Source organism: Mobula birostris, chromosome 20 (genome assembly GCF_030028105.1).
Source record: "Mobula birostris isolate sMobBir1 chromosome 20, sMobBir1.hap1, whole genome shotgun sequence".
NCBI lineage: Eukaryota > Metazoa > Chordata > Chondrichthyes > Myliobatiformes > Myliobatidae > Mobula > Mobula birostris.
In genome coordinates, this window is record NC_092389.1 from 11,753,680 (window position 1) to 11,770,574 (window position 16,895).

At 41.1% G+C, this 16,895-nt stretch overlaps 1 protein-coding gene across 6 annotated transcripts in view; it reads left to right on the forward strand.

Moving 5' to 3' along the window:
* nectin1b (nectin cell adhesion molecule 1b) overlaps window positions 1-16,895 on the forward strand; it is a 548,976-nt gene that overhangs the window by 230,663 nt on the left and 301,418 nt on the right. Inside the window, exon 6 of one of the 6 annotated variants that reach the window (XM_072238128.1) lies at window positions 2,009-11,927. The exons of the other annotated variants lie outside the window; for them this stretch is intronic. Coding sequence (XP_072094229.1) covers window positions 2,009-2,520 — 512 coding nt within the window. The 3' untranslated portion in view covers window positions 2,521-11,927. Of the gene's footprint in view, window positions 1-2,008; window positions 11,928-16,895 lie in introns of those variants that run through there. 6 annotated transcript variants of the gene reach the window in all.

The following is a 16,895-nucleotide window of genomic DNA, read 5'->3' on the forward strand; positions in this document are numbered from 1 at the left end:
TGATACTGATTGGCTGGTTGAGTGAACGGGTTGGGGAGGGGTGTAGTTGATGGACATATGGCGAAGAAACAGGTTACACAGATAGATGTGGGGGAATAGGTGTTCTCCAAAAACCAGCTTTGATTCAAGGTTGCTTACTCTATACTTGTATGTAAGAATGTATGGGGAGAAAATCACACAATGAAAGAGCCTGAATGGGTGTGTAGTGTGGTACAGTTGACAGGGATGACTAAACAGAATTGAAAATATATGTTGGTTATAATTTAAAATGTTCTTTACATCCATGTTTTGAAGCAAGTTGGGCTTAAAAATGGGCTTCTGGGAGGCGGGGGGGAGTGCGATAGTTCGAGAGCAGCTCGTGCAAAGTAGTTCTGTGACTGAAAACTGGGCAACGGTATTTCAGCTGTGTTTGGTGCAGCGTTGCAGTATGAAGGTGTATGTCATGATAATGAATGCAGAGCATTAAGTGAGACTGGGGGGAAAAATGTCTCTTCTGTAGCTAAGCCTGCAGTCTGGCAGTCTTTAAATAGGACTTATAAATTTAGATGCTAAGTACTAATCAGGGCAGCAGTCGAGGGGCTCAGGAGGGAAGTTACAGGCACACCTGATATCACAGTGTTCTACAATATAGAAAAAAAGACAGTCATTTGGCCCCCTTGAGCCTGTACTGCTCAAAGTTCAGAGTCTGCAATAGAAAATAGTATCCATCTTTCAGCAATTAGCATTAGTGGCACAGGTTGAATAAGGAACATCTGGGCAATGCCTGAAGCATTCTAACCCTCTTAGACAAGCAAGGATGATTTTCTAACCTGATTTTGTCTTTATAATTCCATTGTTATTTTTTTAAACTCAAGATCTGTTTTCAATTCTTTTATGTTCCTTTCAACAGAAATCTCTTTTCCATGGTAAATGAGTAAAGCTTTCCTCTTGGCTTGCTTAGTGCATTTTATTACTGATTTTCCTTTTCAAGTACTTCAGACTGCAGCTTTTGGAATTGCTAATGTTTATGGGGTCCTGTTGTCTGTATGTTGTAGTGTCTGCAACATGTTCAGCTGTGTGTGTATGTGTACATGTATTAATATGTATATGAGAGTGTGATTTCTGTGATGCATAGGAGTTCATGTGTGTGTATGTGGGGTGAATGTATCAGTGGTGTGTATGTGTGCGTCTATTGTGGAGTGAGTGTGTGTGTTTCATCACTGAGAAGCTGTAACTTCCAACATTGGGGCTCTTAACATGTTGAGAGCACCAGTCAATGCAAGTAAAATATGTCTTTGATTTAGTAATAATTATTGTTAAATGGCAATTTACACTAGTTTTATTGGCAATGAACTGTGTTTCTCTTTAGCGTATCTGTAAAATCAGGTCACAACCAGTGGCAATGGTATTAAATCAGGGTTTTTCTTTGGATAGGGGCATAAGTTCCTTTAAGGATGACTGACTTTAGTTTATTTTGGCACAGTGATGTGATTAGTAGCTGTAAGTGTGTGTGTGTATGTGTGTGTGTATGAGAGAGAGACTGACTAACTACATGGCTCCATTGGGGGGGGGGGGTGAAAGATACTGCCCATATTAGGACTGGGGCTATAATCATAGCAAACATTAATAAGGAATGATGAATGATTTACAAATAGAAAGGGAATAGCTTGCTGGAAACTCTCAACAGGACAGGTAACGTCAGTGGAGAGAGACATATTTTGCCTCAACATCACCAAAATGACTAAGTATTTCAAAAAAAAAGTTTGCATTTAGATTCCAGATATTCTGCATTGGCCGCACTTTACCTGTGCAATAAAGGCGCGCCGATAATGGGTGGAGTTGTGTCAGCAATGCTGGAACAAGTGCAATAATAACTTTAATGATGTCAGGAGACCAGCATAGATATAGACTATTAATTTCAGTCATCTTTCTCCCTTCCCTCTGTCTCCCCTTCCCTCTCCCTTTGTCACCCACATCTTTCAAAACACGGGACTGACGTTGTCCCTTCCATCTGTCTTTTCCTACCCAGAATCCCCTCAAATCCTACCATCCGACATCCCGAGTGTGAACGAGAGTCTGGACGGCAGCAAGAGCGGAGGCAACACTTTGATGATTGCAGCAATTGTGGGAGGTGCGGTGCTCGTCGTGATAATCGCTGTCATAGTCTTCATCGTCCTGCGCAAGAGGCAGCAAACCTTCAAGGGGGACTACAACACCAAGAAACACGTGTTTGGCAATGGATACGGCAAGGCTGGCATCATGCCTCCTGGCCCACAACAGGTCCCTTACCAGGAGGAATCCGATGAGGATAAAAAGTTGTCTTCCATGAATGTAAGTTACGAAAACGAAAGGAAAGTTATCCGAGACGGTGCAGACTTTGACGCAGACACCAAGCGCCCTTACTTTACTGTGGATGAGAGCGACACACAGGAGGAGTTTGATGACCAGACCCTGAGCTTCCAGTATCCCCCGGATATGACAGAAGACATGGTCTCACAGAACGATGGCTCCATAATTTCAAAGAAAGAGTGGTATGTGTAGTGCCAGACCCCTTGTGGTACAGGGCAAAATCAAAGTGTCCTGATTCAGACCCAGGTGGTTTGCTATAAAGAACTCTGCATCAGCTAAGGTCTTAATGATTACATTATGGTTTATTTTTTACATTTCATTCAAAAAAAAATTCTAAAGACAATGATTTCATAAATATTACAAAAAAAAACTTTTCTGTACAGCACTAACGAGGAGTGCCTCACTCATTGCTGGCTGGACTTGCTGAAAAAGCTGATGTCTCATCACTATACTGCACAGACATCAGGTAACTTATGCTAAACACTGGAACTCGATCAGGCTGCCAGCACATCTGTGGCTGTGTTACCTTAACTGTCATTAATTTAGTCATTAATTTATAACCACTAATTAGGATGGGCGGTGGCTAATAACTTACTGGCATGTGCTAGTGAGTGGTTAGATTTGCTTGTTAAGCAACTGGTTGGTGAAGACATGTAATAGCAACTTCTAAAATTCCATTAGTTGTAGAGGGTAAGGGGGGAATTAGCTGCTCACCTTCTCTCCAGCCTTTAGCTGAATCTGTATCTAGGTCATCCGGAAGATGATGACAGTATCTAAAGACCAAATTCCTTTAAGTCGCACATAGCTCTAACTCCACAAAGTCATGTTAGGCACCTTAAGTGACTTGTAAATTTTTAGGGGGTCACAGTCTTATTAATTTTTTTTTAATGCTTTGAAGTAAAAAGAATTTGCCTGCAAGAAAATGAATTTCGTTCCCCTCCTGAATGGAGTCTTGATTGTAGCATACAACATTCCTGCATGTAACTTTGTATTACATTAAGTCTCAAAATTGTGTCCTGTTGTGGAGTTACTAAGGTGTGAGGAATCACTTCCCTTCATAAATCCTAGCAAACCTCTACAGCGTTAAACGATCGAGGTTCAATTGTTGAGTCTAATCAGTGCATGTTTCAGAATTCTCTTTAACAAAATGTTCGATGTTCTGCATTTTGTTTAAGGTCAGGTGTGTACAATAATGTATATTTCAAACATTTAACATCATGTTAGCTTTATTGTATTATTTCAATTTGTCCATCGTTTAGTCTAAATTTAAGCACAAGGCATAGAGGACAAATTTGTTGGGCAAATTTACTTCTCACTGGTCCCTGATCATTTAATCCTGAAAGATGTTAGCAGAGTACAGCAGCGCGATGCAAGGGGCTTGCAATCATTAATTAGACCAAGTCAGAACAAACCGGCCAGTGCTGAATGTCTGAAATAAACCTGCTGAGAATAATCAGGAGGGCAGAGAGAGGGAGAGCGAGTCAGCATGATGCCTTTCCCATTGGAGCCAGAATGAAGAAGAGCCCTTGCATGCTTTATTTTCAGCTCTATGGTAATGTCCCTGGGACAGAGTGTTGGGAATTTAATGTACAAGTGTCACGAAAGAGTTGTGTGCCTTCAGCTGCTAGATGTGCCTACTCTAGCATGGTAGATGCCAAGCAAGCCTGCTCACCGACTAATAATTTAAGACCTTCCGGCTTTAGGCCTCTTTACAATTGTTTTCCAATTTAAAAGGGCAGTCTGTCACTATTGTGGGCAGCAGGGCTATGCTGTAAACACAGCGCTGCACCTCCCACAGTACTAACACACAGGCATTGTGCAGAGCAACAAACATCACAATTTATCAGATGCTATCATGCAGGAACACCACTCTCTTTGTTCCAAAATTGCCAATGCATTAAGTGTTAATTTTGTTGAAGAACTCCTACAAGAACACGATGACAGCAATGTTATCACTAAGTAATAATTGTTACATTGTACTGCTCTGGCATGAAGAGCGTGCCTCCACCAACCCTCTCAATAGATTCAGACCTGGCGCTAAGCTTTCCGTAAACAGGAATGCATTAAACAAGGGCAGTATGTCTTAATGTGGAAAGAGAAAGTGGTACAGAGAAGGGACAGTGCTGGGGGGTTGGGTGCTGTACAACATTGCTATCAATCCTTGAAAGTATATTGCCATAAAAATTGAAAAGGCTGGAGGTACACCACAGATATATAATGAGCTGCGCTTTGACAAATTGATCACTTACCCTTCTCACCACTATAGGACTTGTGAACTCAGTGCTGAAGTGACCTTGTCATTGAGTCTAATGATCCAGAGAATGGTGGCAGTTGAAAACATCTCCCACAGAAGGCTGGCACCAGTAAATGTACATGAAGCTAATGGATTGATGTGAAATCGTGACTGCTTCATCAGTCATGTTGTTTCAAGGAGTCAAGTTGAGTTTATTGTCATGTGCACAGGTGTGGTGAAGTACAGGAACAATGGAAAAACCTGCAGCAGCATCACAGACACTTGGGTTCAGACAACACACAGATTCTAAATTATACAGAAATTAAACAATTTGGTGAAGAGAAAAAAAAGAGCTGTGTGCAAAATGAGACATGAACGCAAAAAATAACACACATCCGTGGTAGTTTATGGAAATAAAACCAGCCACCCTTCACCTATGTGACTCCTGTTAATCTAGACAAAATGCTGGAGGAACTCAGCAGGTCAGACTGCAACTATGGAGAGGAATAGAGTCGGCATTTCAGTCTGAAATGTTGACTCTTTATTCATTGCCGTAGCTGCTGCCTGACCTGCTGAATTCCTCCAGCATCTTACGCGTGTTGCTCTCGATTTCCAGCATCTGCAGAATCTCCCATGTTCCTGCTGATCTAAACTAGTCCTACCTGGCCTGAGGAATAAATGTCAGTGTTGTTAGGACCCTAAGAGCTGTAAAAGTTATAAAACTAAGCAGTGTGAGACAATCCTGTCAGCACATTCACTCTGGCTAGAATCAATGGTGTGAGGGACTGTGTTACACCCTGTGTCACGTAACTTGCTTTTCAGAGAGGCACATGAGAGTTGATTTATAGATGGCTCACTGGATGTCAAAATGCAGTCTGTGTAGGCGGTATTTGACTTTTTTTTTATAAATATTACACCAACCTGTTGCATGTCCATCAATTCCTGACTCACCTTTGCCTTACCCAATGCAAACTTATCCTGAGGGAGGATAATTTGGGTATGTGCTTAATGCTCCCTCTTTCCAGCATAATGTATTTCTCAGCATGGTGTAGTGCCAACTGAAATGTTGCAAAGCTTAACCATAATTAAGGTGCATTCATAAGACCTCCTGGTTAAGTGACTGTTCACTGGCCATCCCGAGCTAAAGTCTGGTCAAGGTTGAAACAATGTCAGAGGATTCAAGAGAGAAAAAACTTTTCCAGAAAGCTTTTTCCTCCTAGAGCTACGTATTCTGGACCAGAATATAAAAGCAAGGGTGGACTTCTACAGCTTTACAAGACATTAGTCAAATCACATTTAGAATGCCATGAGCAATTTCGTGCCCTGTATCTATGGAAATATGTGCTGTCCCTGGAGAGGTTCACATAATGACCGTAGGAATGAAAAGTTTAACATCTAAGGAGTGTTTTGTCTCTGGGCCTGTACTTGATGGAGTTCAGAAGGATGTGGGTTTGGGGAGGGGGGGAATCCCAATGAAACCTTCCGGATACTGAAAGACTTGGATAGAGTAGACACAGAGAGGATGTTTTCATTAGGAGAGAGTCTGGGATCTGAGGGCACAGCCTCAGAGTAAAGGGATGTTCTTTAAAACTGAGATGAAGAGGAATTTCTTCAGCCAGATGGTGGTGAATCTATGACATTAGTTGCTATTGAGAGTTGTGGTTTTCAAAGTCACTGGGTGTCTAACGGCAGAGATTGATAGGTTCTTGATTAGTATTGAGGCTAAGGGTTACAAGAAGATAGTAGGAAAATGAGGTTAAAAATAATCAGCCATGACTGAATTGCAGAATGGTCTCGGTGGGCCAAATAGCCTAATTCAGCTCTTGTATCTTCTAGTCTTATTTGGCAAACTGATCTGTTATGAAAACGTTCAACAGAAACTTATGATTTGGACATATCAATGCTTCTCACTGCAGTGCAAGTGAGCTGGTTATTATTTGGTTTACAAAGGCCTACATTTTTTTTTAAAAAATCTCCTGTTCTTCAATCAATTTAAAATGGGGTGTGATAGTTGTCGACCCATTGACTAGAGAGCCTCCCAGCTCTTGCATCAGTGAAACCTTGAACTCTGTTTCAAGTACGCGATTGACCAAGGCAGAGGAAAAGTGGCAAAATCATAGAGCATTATCAGTCAAAGTTTATCATGGACTGGATGCAGGGATGCATTTTTCCACAACTCAGGAGTCGAGATCTAGGTACCAGAATCTCAGAATAAGGGGTTGGCCATTTGGGGCTGAGATTTATTGCACTCTGGGAGTGGTGAAACTTTGAGATTCTCTATCTCATAGAGTTGTGGTGGTTCTTTCAAAGTAGAGGAAATGATGTGTGGGGATGGTGCAGGAAAGTGGAACTGAGAGGGAATTTCAGCCATGGCCTACCCCTACTCCACATTCTAATATTCTGCATTGTGGTTAAAGTTCACTGAAACCAAGGCTCTAAAAAGTCAAATGTAGTTGATATATATTTCATAAATTTTAGGATGATTTTTATAGTTTGGAGAAACCCATTAATCAGATTTGTGTTTTATTCTGTATTTTTTTTCCATATTTCCTTTTAATATAGAGAGGTCATTCAACCCATCAAACAGGCTCTCGGAGCAGTCACGTCCCCGCCCCCCCAACTTATTTCCCCGTTCTCTAATCTGTTATAACTTAATGGTGTGAACTGGTATTTTACAACTGGCTCAAACTTATAAACAAAGCTGAAGCCTGACACCAAAACGACAAATGGTTAGAAAGGTGGTCAGGTGGCTCCTATGGGAGGGAGAAATGGTGGGATAAGATTGAGATTGTTACCCTCTCAGTGAGCTACTGGAGTGTTTGATGATTTCAATTCAGCTCAATTTTTAATAATTTTCTGAGGACTTTTTTTAAAATAATTTGCTTTTAAGCTATCTAACAGATCAGAAAATTCTTAGTTTACTAACTTTTTCTTTGGATTTAATGCCATGAAAGAATTTAATGATATGAGAAAGTTGCTCTGTAGCATGAATTCTGGGCTTAAACAGACAAAGTGATTCTATGCAACCTCACCTCCCTCAGAACAAGCCAGCTGGAGACTTGGGTTGGAGGGCCAGGGAAGTAGTGATCTGACTGAATAGATTAGATTAGTGTTGGTTGTCACATGTACAACAAAACGTACAGTGAAATGCTTTATTTTGTGTCAATGACCAACACAGTCCAAATAAGTGTTGGGGGCAGCCCGCCAATGTTGCCATGCTTCCGGCACCAATATAGCATGCCCACAACTCATTTACACTAACCCATACATTTATGGAATGTGGGAGGAAACTGGAGCACCCGGAGGAAACCTGCACAGCCACGGGAAGAACGTACAAACTCCTTACAATGTTGGGAATTAAACCTCTGTTGCTGATCTCTGGTGACTAGTGCTGTAACGCATTACCCTTACCACTACATTGCCATATTAGCCCACGGGAGGGTTCTGACGACAGAAGTTTAAATATCAGGTGGTTAGCAACATGACTATTAAATGTAGAACCTGTTTTCTGGGTAAGCTACTTAATGGACCAGGAAAACAGGAAGCACTTCTGGAGTACCGGATGAGGGATATTAAGTAGATAAGTCGAGAAGCACTGAGTTTGGGCTTTCCAAGTCCCCAAGCATTGGGTTTAACGCCACTGCTGTCTTATTGCAATGTGATACCTTTAATATCATTTACTTTTCAGTTTTCCTTCCCTAAAGAGCACTTTTTCTTTGGTGCATGCTTCAGCTGGTAGACAGTTTCCAGGGGACCAAAAGAGGAAGAGAGATGGGGACCAACTGTGTGTGTGCATCTGTCTGAGAGAGAAATGGGGGGGGGGGGCTGGTGGGGGTGGAAGGACCAAATAGCTAATGAATCTTGCTATTGCTGATTTGCTATTCAATGCCCTTTGTGCAATTTACTGCTTTTTATTCTCCCTCTATTGGTCTCCCTGGAAACTGATAGAGCTTGCAGCTTTGTCTTTTTCAGGTGAAAGGTTCCCTATGGGCATCACTGGGTAGTGCTCGACTTAATGGAAGTTGTTAGCACGTGTGAGTGAATTGGTTTGTGAAAAGAATAGCACTAATTCAGAATGGGGATTATTAAGATTTAAGCTTCCATAAATGATGAATATTTCCTATGAAATTAATTTAACTAAGTATTATAGCTCTTGGGTACTCCTGGATTCTTGCCAGTTGGGCAGTGTGGTGGGAGTGTGATTTATTTAATTATGGCTTATGGAGTTCAATGCACTAGTCTGAGGTCATTCACTTAGAACCCAAGAAAGTTAAATCATGATGCTTCTTAAATAGGTGTTAAACAGGGACTGTAGAAGGACAAAAGGACTTGGGAGTCCATAATTCATTAAAAGTCAAGGAATGAGGGCAAGAAACTTTTAAAAAAAGGCTAATTGAATGTTTGGTCTTATCTCAAAGCGACTGGAATACTAAAGGGAGATATGCTATTTGTACAGAGCCTTTTTTAAAAGATCCACTGCAATACTACATTCAATTTCCGCCACTACACTTTAGAAAGGATGTCTTGCAGCGGAGATCCCTAGAAAGATACCAGGGATTAGCGGGTGACATTATGCGGACAGGCTGTATAAACGTGGCATGAATAGCCTTGTTTATCAGTGACTCAGTGCTAATCTCATCAGGGGTTTTGAAAAGAAATGTGGGATGGATTAACAGGTCCGATACGACAAAACTCTTCTCTGAGAGGATCGAAAATGAGAAAGTGTTTAATTGTAGCTTTGCTGTTGAGAAATAAAATTAGGAAGCACTTCTGGCCAAAAAAAAAACAAAATCTAGAATTTCAGTATCCCTAAAAAAAATCTGAATCATCTAGTAAGTAATTAGATCTTTCAAAAGAGTGATATATTTTTGTAAATACAGAAGGTCATGGGAAATGGGGAAAAGAGAGAAGAAAGGAATTGAGGCGATGAACCGACTGAATGGCAGGTCAGGGCCTGTAAAGCCAATGGACCATTGTCTTCCTGTGTTTTGTGTCAGTGAGCCTGGAAATCCACTCGGGTTTGGGAAGCAAATCAAAATGACTTGTGTTGCAATCAAATTTGACAGCCTTTGGAGGGAAATTAATTAGTTATTGCTAAATCAAATGGACATGGAGAAGATGTAGGGGAGTCCAGACCAAAAGGCATTCTAAAAGCCAGCACGTCCCTTTAGAATAAAGCTGATAAGTAATTTCTTCAGCTGGAGGCTGATGAATCTGTGGAATTCATTGCCACAGATGGCTGTGGAGGCCAAGTCAATGGGTATATTTAAAGCAGAGGTTGATGATTTCTTGATTAGTAAGGGAGTCAAAGGTTACAGGGAGAAGTCAAGAAAATGGGGTTGAGAAAGATCATAAATCAGTCATGATGAAATGGTGGAGCAGACTCAATGGGCCAAATGGCCTAATTCTGTTCCTATATCCTATGGTCTTCTGGTCAAATATCTGAAGTTTTCAAGTATTTAGAAGGGAAGGAAAATAAAACAGAAAATACTGCAAACACTCAGCAGTCAGATTTTATCTGTAAAAAGAATCTTGGACCAGAAACACTAACTGTTATCACAAGATTCTCCAGTTGCCAGAAACCTTGAGCAACCCGCACAAAAAGCTGGAGGAACTTAGCACTTCAGGCAGCATCTATGAAAGGGAGTAAACAGTTGACGTTTTGAACCAAGAAACTGATGAAGGATCTCAGTCCAATGTGTTGACTGCTTATTTCCCTTCATAGATGCTGCCTGACTTGCTGAGTTACTCCAGCATTTTGTCTGAGAAATACTGTTTGTGTTTCCACTGTTGCTGCTTGACTTGTGTGTTTCTGCAATTTCCTGTTTTATCAGTTACACAGGATGGAAACAAGCCCTTTGCCCCAACTTGTCCATGCTGACTCAGATACCTATCTCAACTAGTTTCATTTGCTTCTATTTGGCCATATTTGAACCTTTCATATCCACGTATCCATCCAAATGTTTTTTAAATGTTGTACTTGTTCCCACCTTTGAGCTCTCAGTTCCATATGCAAACCACCTTCTTCATGAAAAAACTTGCCTGTCAGATCCCCTGTAATTTTTCCCCACCTCACCTTAAACCTGTGCCCTCTGGTTTTAGACTCCCAAATCTTGAGGGGTGAAGTGGAGGAATCTATTTCAGATTTCCAACCTTTGTAGTTTTTTTCTGATTTTCAAACAAGGTAAGTTATTGTGTACACAAAATAAGAGAATTAGTTGTCAACTGCAGGAGTAGAGTTTTGGAACAGAATTCACCGTTGCAATCCTACACATTTGCAGCTTCTCATGAAAAGGAACAGCGTTCTTTGACCAGAACCATCTGTATAGATTTACTATTTAGAAAGAAAAAGAAGGAAGTCTGTGCGTGGGGGCGGGAGGGGTCCATCTGTAAATGTCCTTGGAAACATGTGGCTTGCAGAATTGTCGATCACAAAAAGAAAAGTCTGAAGTAGAGTTCGTAAATAGTACTTAAAATTCTATGTGGCTCTTTGGAGGAATTGTCACTAATCCTTACACAGTAAAACCTGATGGACAAGCACATTCTTCTGATAAAATAAAATTGATATTCAAGCACTGAACAGTTTCTTAGGACTGTCCAAGTTACTCCTTTTTTAATTGTCTTATTTGTTTCCTGTAAAGAATATTAATCTACCATGGGAAATCTTTCAATGGCACAACAAATCGATGGTATCCCATTCCTGTCTTAGCTTGACCTGGTTTCTTGGTGCAGTATCCCAGTCCTGGCTGGATTTGTCCTGGTTCCTGCCTGCAGTATTGCTAGCTAGGCTTTGAGAATTGCGGACCTTTATGTCAATTCCTGAATTTTAGATTTGGAGGAGTTGACACTGTTTTTGTTAATTTTTTGGGTGTGTGAACTGAGATGTGGGAATTGGAAGATTATCATGCTCTCTCTTCCATTCCAGTTACACTGTTCTCAACCCATCATACTCTGCCATTGTGCACTAGCATGACATTCCTAATTCCTCATGACAAATTAATTTACAATGGGGCAAGATAAGGTAACCATAGCAGGTTGTTTTGAGCACCAAGTTGCCATGGTTACACTTAAAGTATTTTTGTTTCGAGTTTGGTGCTGCATTTACTGTGTCCATTGAATCTTGTTAACTATTGTGCAAATAAAAACCATTTTGTAAAATGTATTGTGTAACTGTTTTGTACAATGTTGCTGATGCAATCTGTTTTATTGGCTGCTTTCTTTCCTGTTGGTTCTCTTTATACGGATTCTCTGGTTGCAGATGGTTCGTTGGTGGATTTTGCCTAACCTGTTATGTGCCGAATTGTGTGAAAATGTTTAAAAATCTTACATGGGAGGGGGAACTTTTTTTTTAAATAAAAGATGCAAATGAAAACTTATTTGACCTGCTGTTTTCATTTTACTTGGATCCAGTGTCATACGTGGGTTCTTCCCCTTTGTTCCCATTACAAAGAGAACTTGTCCAGGCAGCAGGCATTTACTTTCATCTTTCTTTCAATGCTCCGAGTGCTAAACTGAGGCCAGCATTCTCAGTGCAGGCTACTACATGCATTATAGCCATTCATTTAACAGAAATTTGAGACACAGAATGAAAAATTGCTGTCAGAATTTGTGGGGAGAAATAAACAAATACAGTAAAAACACAAAGGTGCTGGAGGTACTCAGCAGGTCATCTGTGGAGGGAAATGGACAATTGACATTTTGGGTTAAGACACTTCATCGGGACTGAAGTAAATATATCACACAAAATGCTGGAGGAACTTCAGCAGGTCAGGTAGCATCTATGGAAAGAAATAAAGATCAATGTTTCAGGCCAATTAAGTAAATATGATTGTTTCAGCTCCAGTTTCTTTACATGCAGATGGCACCGCTTTGTATGACAGAAAATTGCAATTGGAACATACACTGCCCGCCCCCCCCCCACTCTGTAACATGAGAGTGTAGCTCTGAGGTATTGCTGCATAGCTGAGGTGCTGTTTAAGCAGAATTCCCACCTGCCCTCTATGTTATTATGTGTGTACGTAATAAAGAACTTCCATTCCCAGTCTGCAATGCAGGCAGTTCACCCGGAACCAGAAGTGACGATGTGTCAAGCTGAAGCCATTGTTGGAGTGTTACGAATAAAGATGTGTTGGTTTTGCCCACGCTAAATTTAAATTTATCACGAACAAACATAACATGGCGTCAGAAGAACAAACATAACGCCCTCAAGTAGATTTTTAAATTTCTGTGCACCCTACAAAGAGCATTGGTTCTTCCAGGTGCCCTGGCCAATATTTACTTGTATCTCACATCACTGGAATTTGTATTTGAACATTTATTCCTTGCCTTTCCAGGGAGTTTGCTGAGAGCCAGTTGGCTGTAGTATTTCCTTCATGACTATAGAGCTTGTAAAAGTGGATGTCCCAGGGTTGACAGAGGTATAACACAGCTAATTGGTAATTAGTTTATTTATTGTCACGTGCTGAGATGCAGTGGAAAAGCTTGGCATGCTACCCAAACAGATCATTAAGTACATCAAGGTAATAAAAAAAAGGGATAAACAATGTTGAATGCTCTGACTTTGGGAATGGGGGAATGAATCTGTCTCCAGCATGGTTTCGTTTCCAAACATAGCTTCTCTTGGCTGCCTGCAGTCTTGTAATGCTCAACTGCAACATTCCCTCTACCATGGTTACCAATTTATACCACCAAGACGCAACATGACAACTTTATTTAAATGATATCTCCCAAACTGACTTCTTCGGAAGGCAAGGAAAACAGTGTTATTCCTTTGTTGCAGCAGAGCCTTAGTTCTGAACCTACCTTTCCCATTGCACTGTAGGAGTACCTTCGCCAAATAGCAGTGAACCGCTGCTCTATGTCTTAAAGGCAGTTAGAGATGCTGGCTTGCCAGTAAGGCCCAGATCCCAAAACTGAACAGAAAAAAAATTCCATTGCTCTTTCCCAGTATTCGGATTTCCATTCAGGCACATATGTAATTTTGGAAACATAATAAATAAAAGTATGAAACTTTTATTTTCCAATATAACTTCCTTGCTGTGTACCTAAAGCTACTAGATGCATGTAAAGGGGCTTTGTGAGGCATGGTCTAACCCTGAACTGAAAGCAGTGATCTATAGGACTGGCAAGTTATTGCTACATTATATGGAACTTCTGTGTGGAATAGTAGATGGATGTGAAGATGTAGATCACCAGGAAGGACAGGAAAAATGAAATATCTGGACTCGAGTACTCATCTATCTTAATGCTAAGTTAAATTGTACAGGCATAGCACATTCTGAATTGTGACTATCAATTACATTTATACCCCTAGATATGCTTTATATAAATACTATTGTTGTTAGGGACTGATGATGCCTCTGTTGTTTAAGATATGTTCTAGAATTTTTCAAGTACCATTGATTGAATGCAGAGCAAAGAAAATTTCACATTGTGGTTTATGGAAGATCAATTTCACAATATTTAAGACACTCGTCTTGAGCTAACAAACTTCAGTGAACACAAATATCTCAGTACTTGCTGAATTTTGGAGTGATCGTCCATTTGAACTTTTGAGCAATGTGGTAAGAGTTGAGACACTGACTTGTCACCTGTCGCTCCTGATTTCCAGTGAAGCATGATACTGCTGTTCTTCTCTATCATCCATACATGTTATATGTCAAATACTTTCAGGCCACATCAGCCAACTTGACAATATCCAGATAATCACAGTAATGAGCTGTCTAAGATTTTACAAAGCTTCCATTAGGAATAGAAGTAACACATTGCAGAAGTAATGAGTTCATTGGAGGTTAATTATATTGATGGGACAGTACAAAGGAATGTTATTCTATATCTCCATCATTGGGTATATTTGATGGGACATTGTAGGGGAAATCTTTCTCCATGTTTAACCTTGTCTGGGTGCTTGTAAAGAATGTAGAGAGGGAATTAGAGGAAATATTTGCAGGGATTGTTTGGTAAAACTTTGCAAGAGCAACTTTACTCTCTATTTTGCCAAGAAAGAAGGCACTGGCAAGCCACTTCTGTAGAATTTGCCAAGAATAATCATGGTCATAGACCATGATCACCTATGTCATATGACAGGGAACATAATGATAATATCTTTACTACGACAGTGCAGAGACTGCCTTATTCTGTGCCAGATTCAGATTTATTTATCACATGTACATTGAAACAAACAGTGAAATGCGTCATTTGCATTAAAGAACCAACACAACCAAAGGATGTGCTGCGGGCAGCCCGCAAGTGTTGCCACGCATTCTGGTGGCAATATAGCACATCCACAATGTTCAGCAGAACACAACAACAGAAAAGCAAACATGAGAAAGTTTGCAGATGCTGGAAATCCAAAGCAACACACACAAAATGCTGGAGGAACTCAGGAGGTCAGGCAACATCTCTGGAAAAGAATAAACAGTCGGCGTTTTGGGCTGAGCCCCTTCTTCAGGACTGAGAAGGAAGGGGGAAGTTGCCAGAATAAAAAGGTGGGGGGAGGGAGGAAGGGGAAAGAGGCTAGCTGGAAGGTGATAGGTAAAGCTAGATGGGTGGGAAAGGTAAAGGTCTAGAGAAGAAAGAATCTGATAGGAAAGTGGACCATAGGAGAAGAGGAAAGAGTGGACCCAGGGTAAAGTAAGGCAGGTGAGAAGAAATAAAAGGAAGAGGGGTGGAATTTGTTTTCTGGAAGGAGAAATTGATATTCGTGCCATCAGGTTGGAGGCTACCCAGACAGAATATAAGGTGTTCCTCCTCCACCCTGAGTGTGGCCTCATCCTGGCACAAGAGGAGTCTATGGATCAATACGATGGATTCAGAATTGGAATTAAAATATTTGGCCACTGGGAAGTCCTGCTTGAGGCGGATGGTGCAGAGGAGCTCGACGAAGAGGTCCCCCAATTTATGATGGGCCTCATCAATGTAGAGGAGGCCACATCGGGAGCACAGGACACAATAGACAACCCCAGCAGATTTGCAGGTGAAATGTTGCCTCACCTGGAAAGACTGTTTGGGGCCCTGAATGGAGGTGAAGGAGGAGGTGCATGGGCAGGTATAACACTTAAGGGTGCTTGCAGGCATGAGTGCCAGGAGGGAGATTAGTGGGGAGGGATTTGATAGACAAGCAAAACAAGTTTTCTCTCTCTCTCTCTCACTCTCTCACTCACACACACACACACACACACACACACACACACTCCTCCAACCCTAGGACAGATCATCTCCAGTTTGTTGGGATTTTTAGAGCAAACAATATTCCATCTTTACACTTCACTGGGGTGTTTAGTGGGACTGTGTCGTAGTCATAGCCATCTTCTTCCACATTTAACTTTCACTGGGAGGCACTGCAGTGGGAGTTCTATTCCATATCCAAACTCAGAAGATTTGTCCAGAATAGCACAAGATTTCCCTACACTGCTGTCAAATGGCATCAAAAGGGTAAAAAAGATACAACTTGCCCTGGAATTGCCTTTTTAAATGTTTTCAGCCTTTGTAGACTACTTTGAACATCAGTCAGTCAGGGTCGATCAGCAGAGAAGAAAATGCTCTGTAAATGTTCCTATTTGGCTGCCTCTCTGGTAGCTGGCAGTAGCTAAGGGATATAGATCCTGGATTCCCACTGCCAGGGGAAGGTACTTGCAGCCGTTGTGGAATACGTGCTTTGCTGTTTGGCTAATGGTACAGAGACAGCAACATGCCCTCTGTCCATTCTCAGGGACTTGCCTTCACTTTTCACTGGATGTTTTGATGTACATGCGACAAATAAAGCTTCATCTACTCTTTGAAATCTTTTCACTTTCAAATATGCAAAAATGTTGCATGTCACATGATTGTATTCCTACCATACAATTCAGCACTGATGAAGAGCGAACTGTTCTTGAGCACAAAGCTACTGCAGGTCTACGGGATGGAGACAGGATGGAATTCGCTTCGGTCCACGGCCTGTGTGTAGTCAACGGCTTGCAGCTTCCAGCCAACATCACAAGGACGTTTGCCTTCTCCCAGTTGCTTTACTCTAAGAGGCATTCCATAGATGAGTCCAGTCAGCTCTTTGATTAGCAGGGTGGTTCTCCCAAGTTCAAAGTATGGTACTTTTATACTAATTACAACCTTGAGATTCATCTCCTCACAGACAGACGCAAAACAAAAAAACTAATAGAACCCATTAAAAAAAAAGACTGTCAAGCACCCAATGTGCAGGAAAAAAAATCATACAAATGATAAAAGTAAGCAAATAACATTCAGAACTGAAGTTCATGAAAGTGAGTCCACAGTACCCGAAGCCATCATTGCCGATCCAGGAGCCCGTTAGTTGCATGCCACAGTCACAGTAAACCTT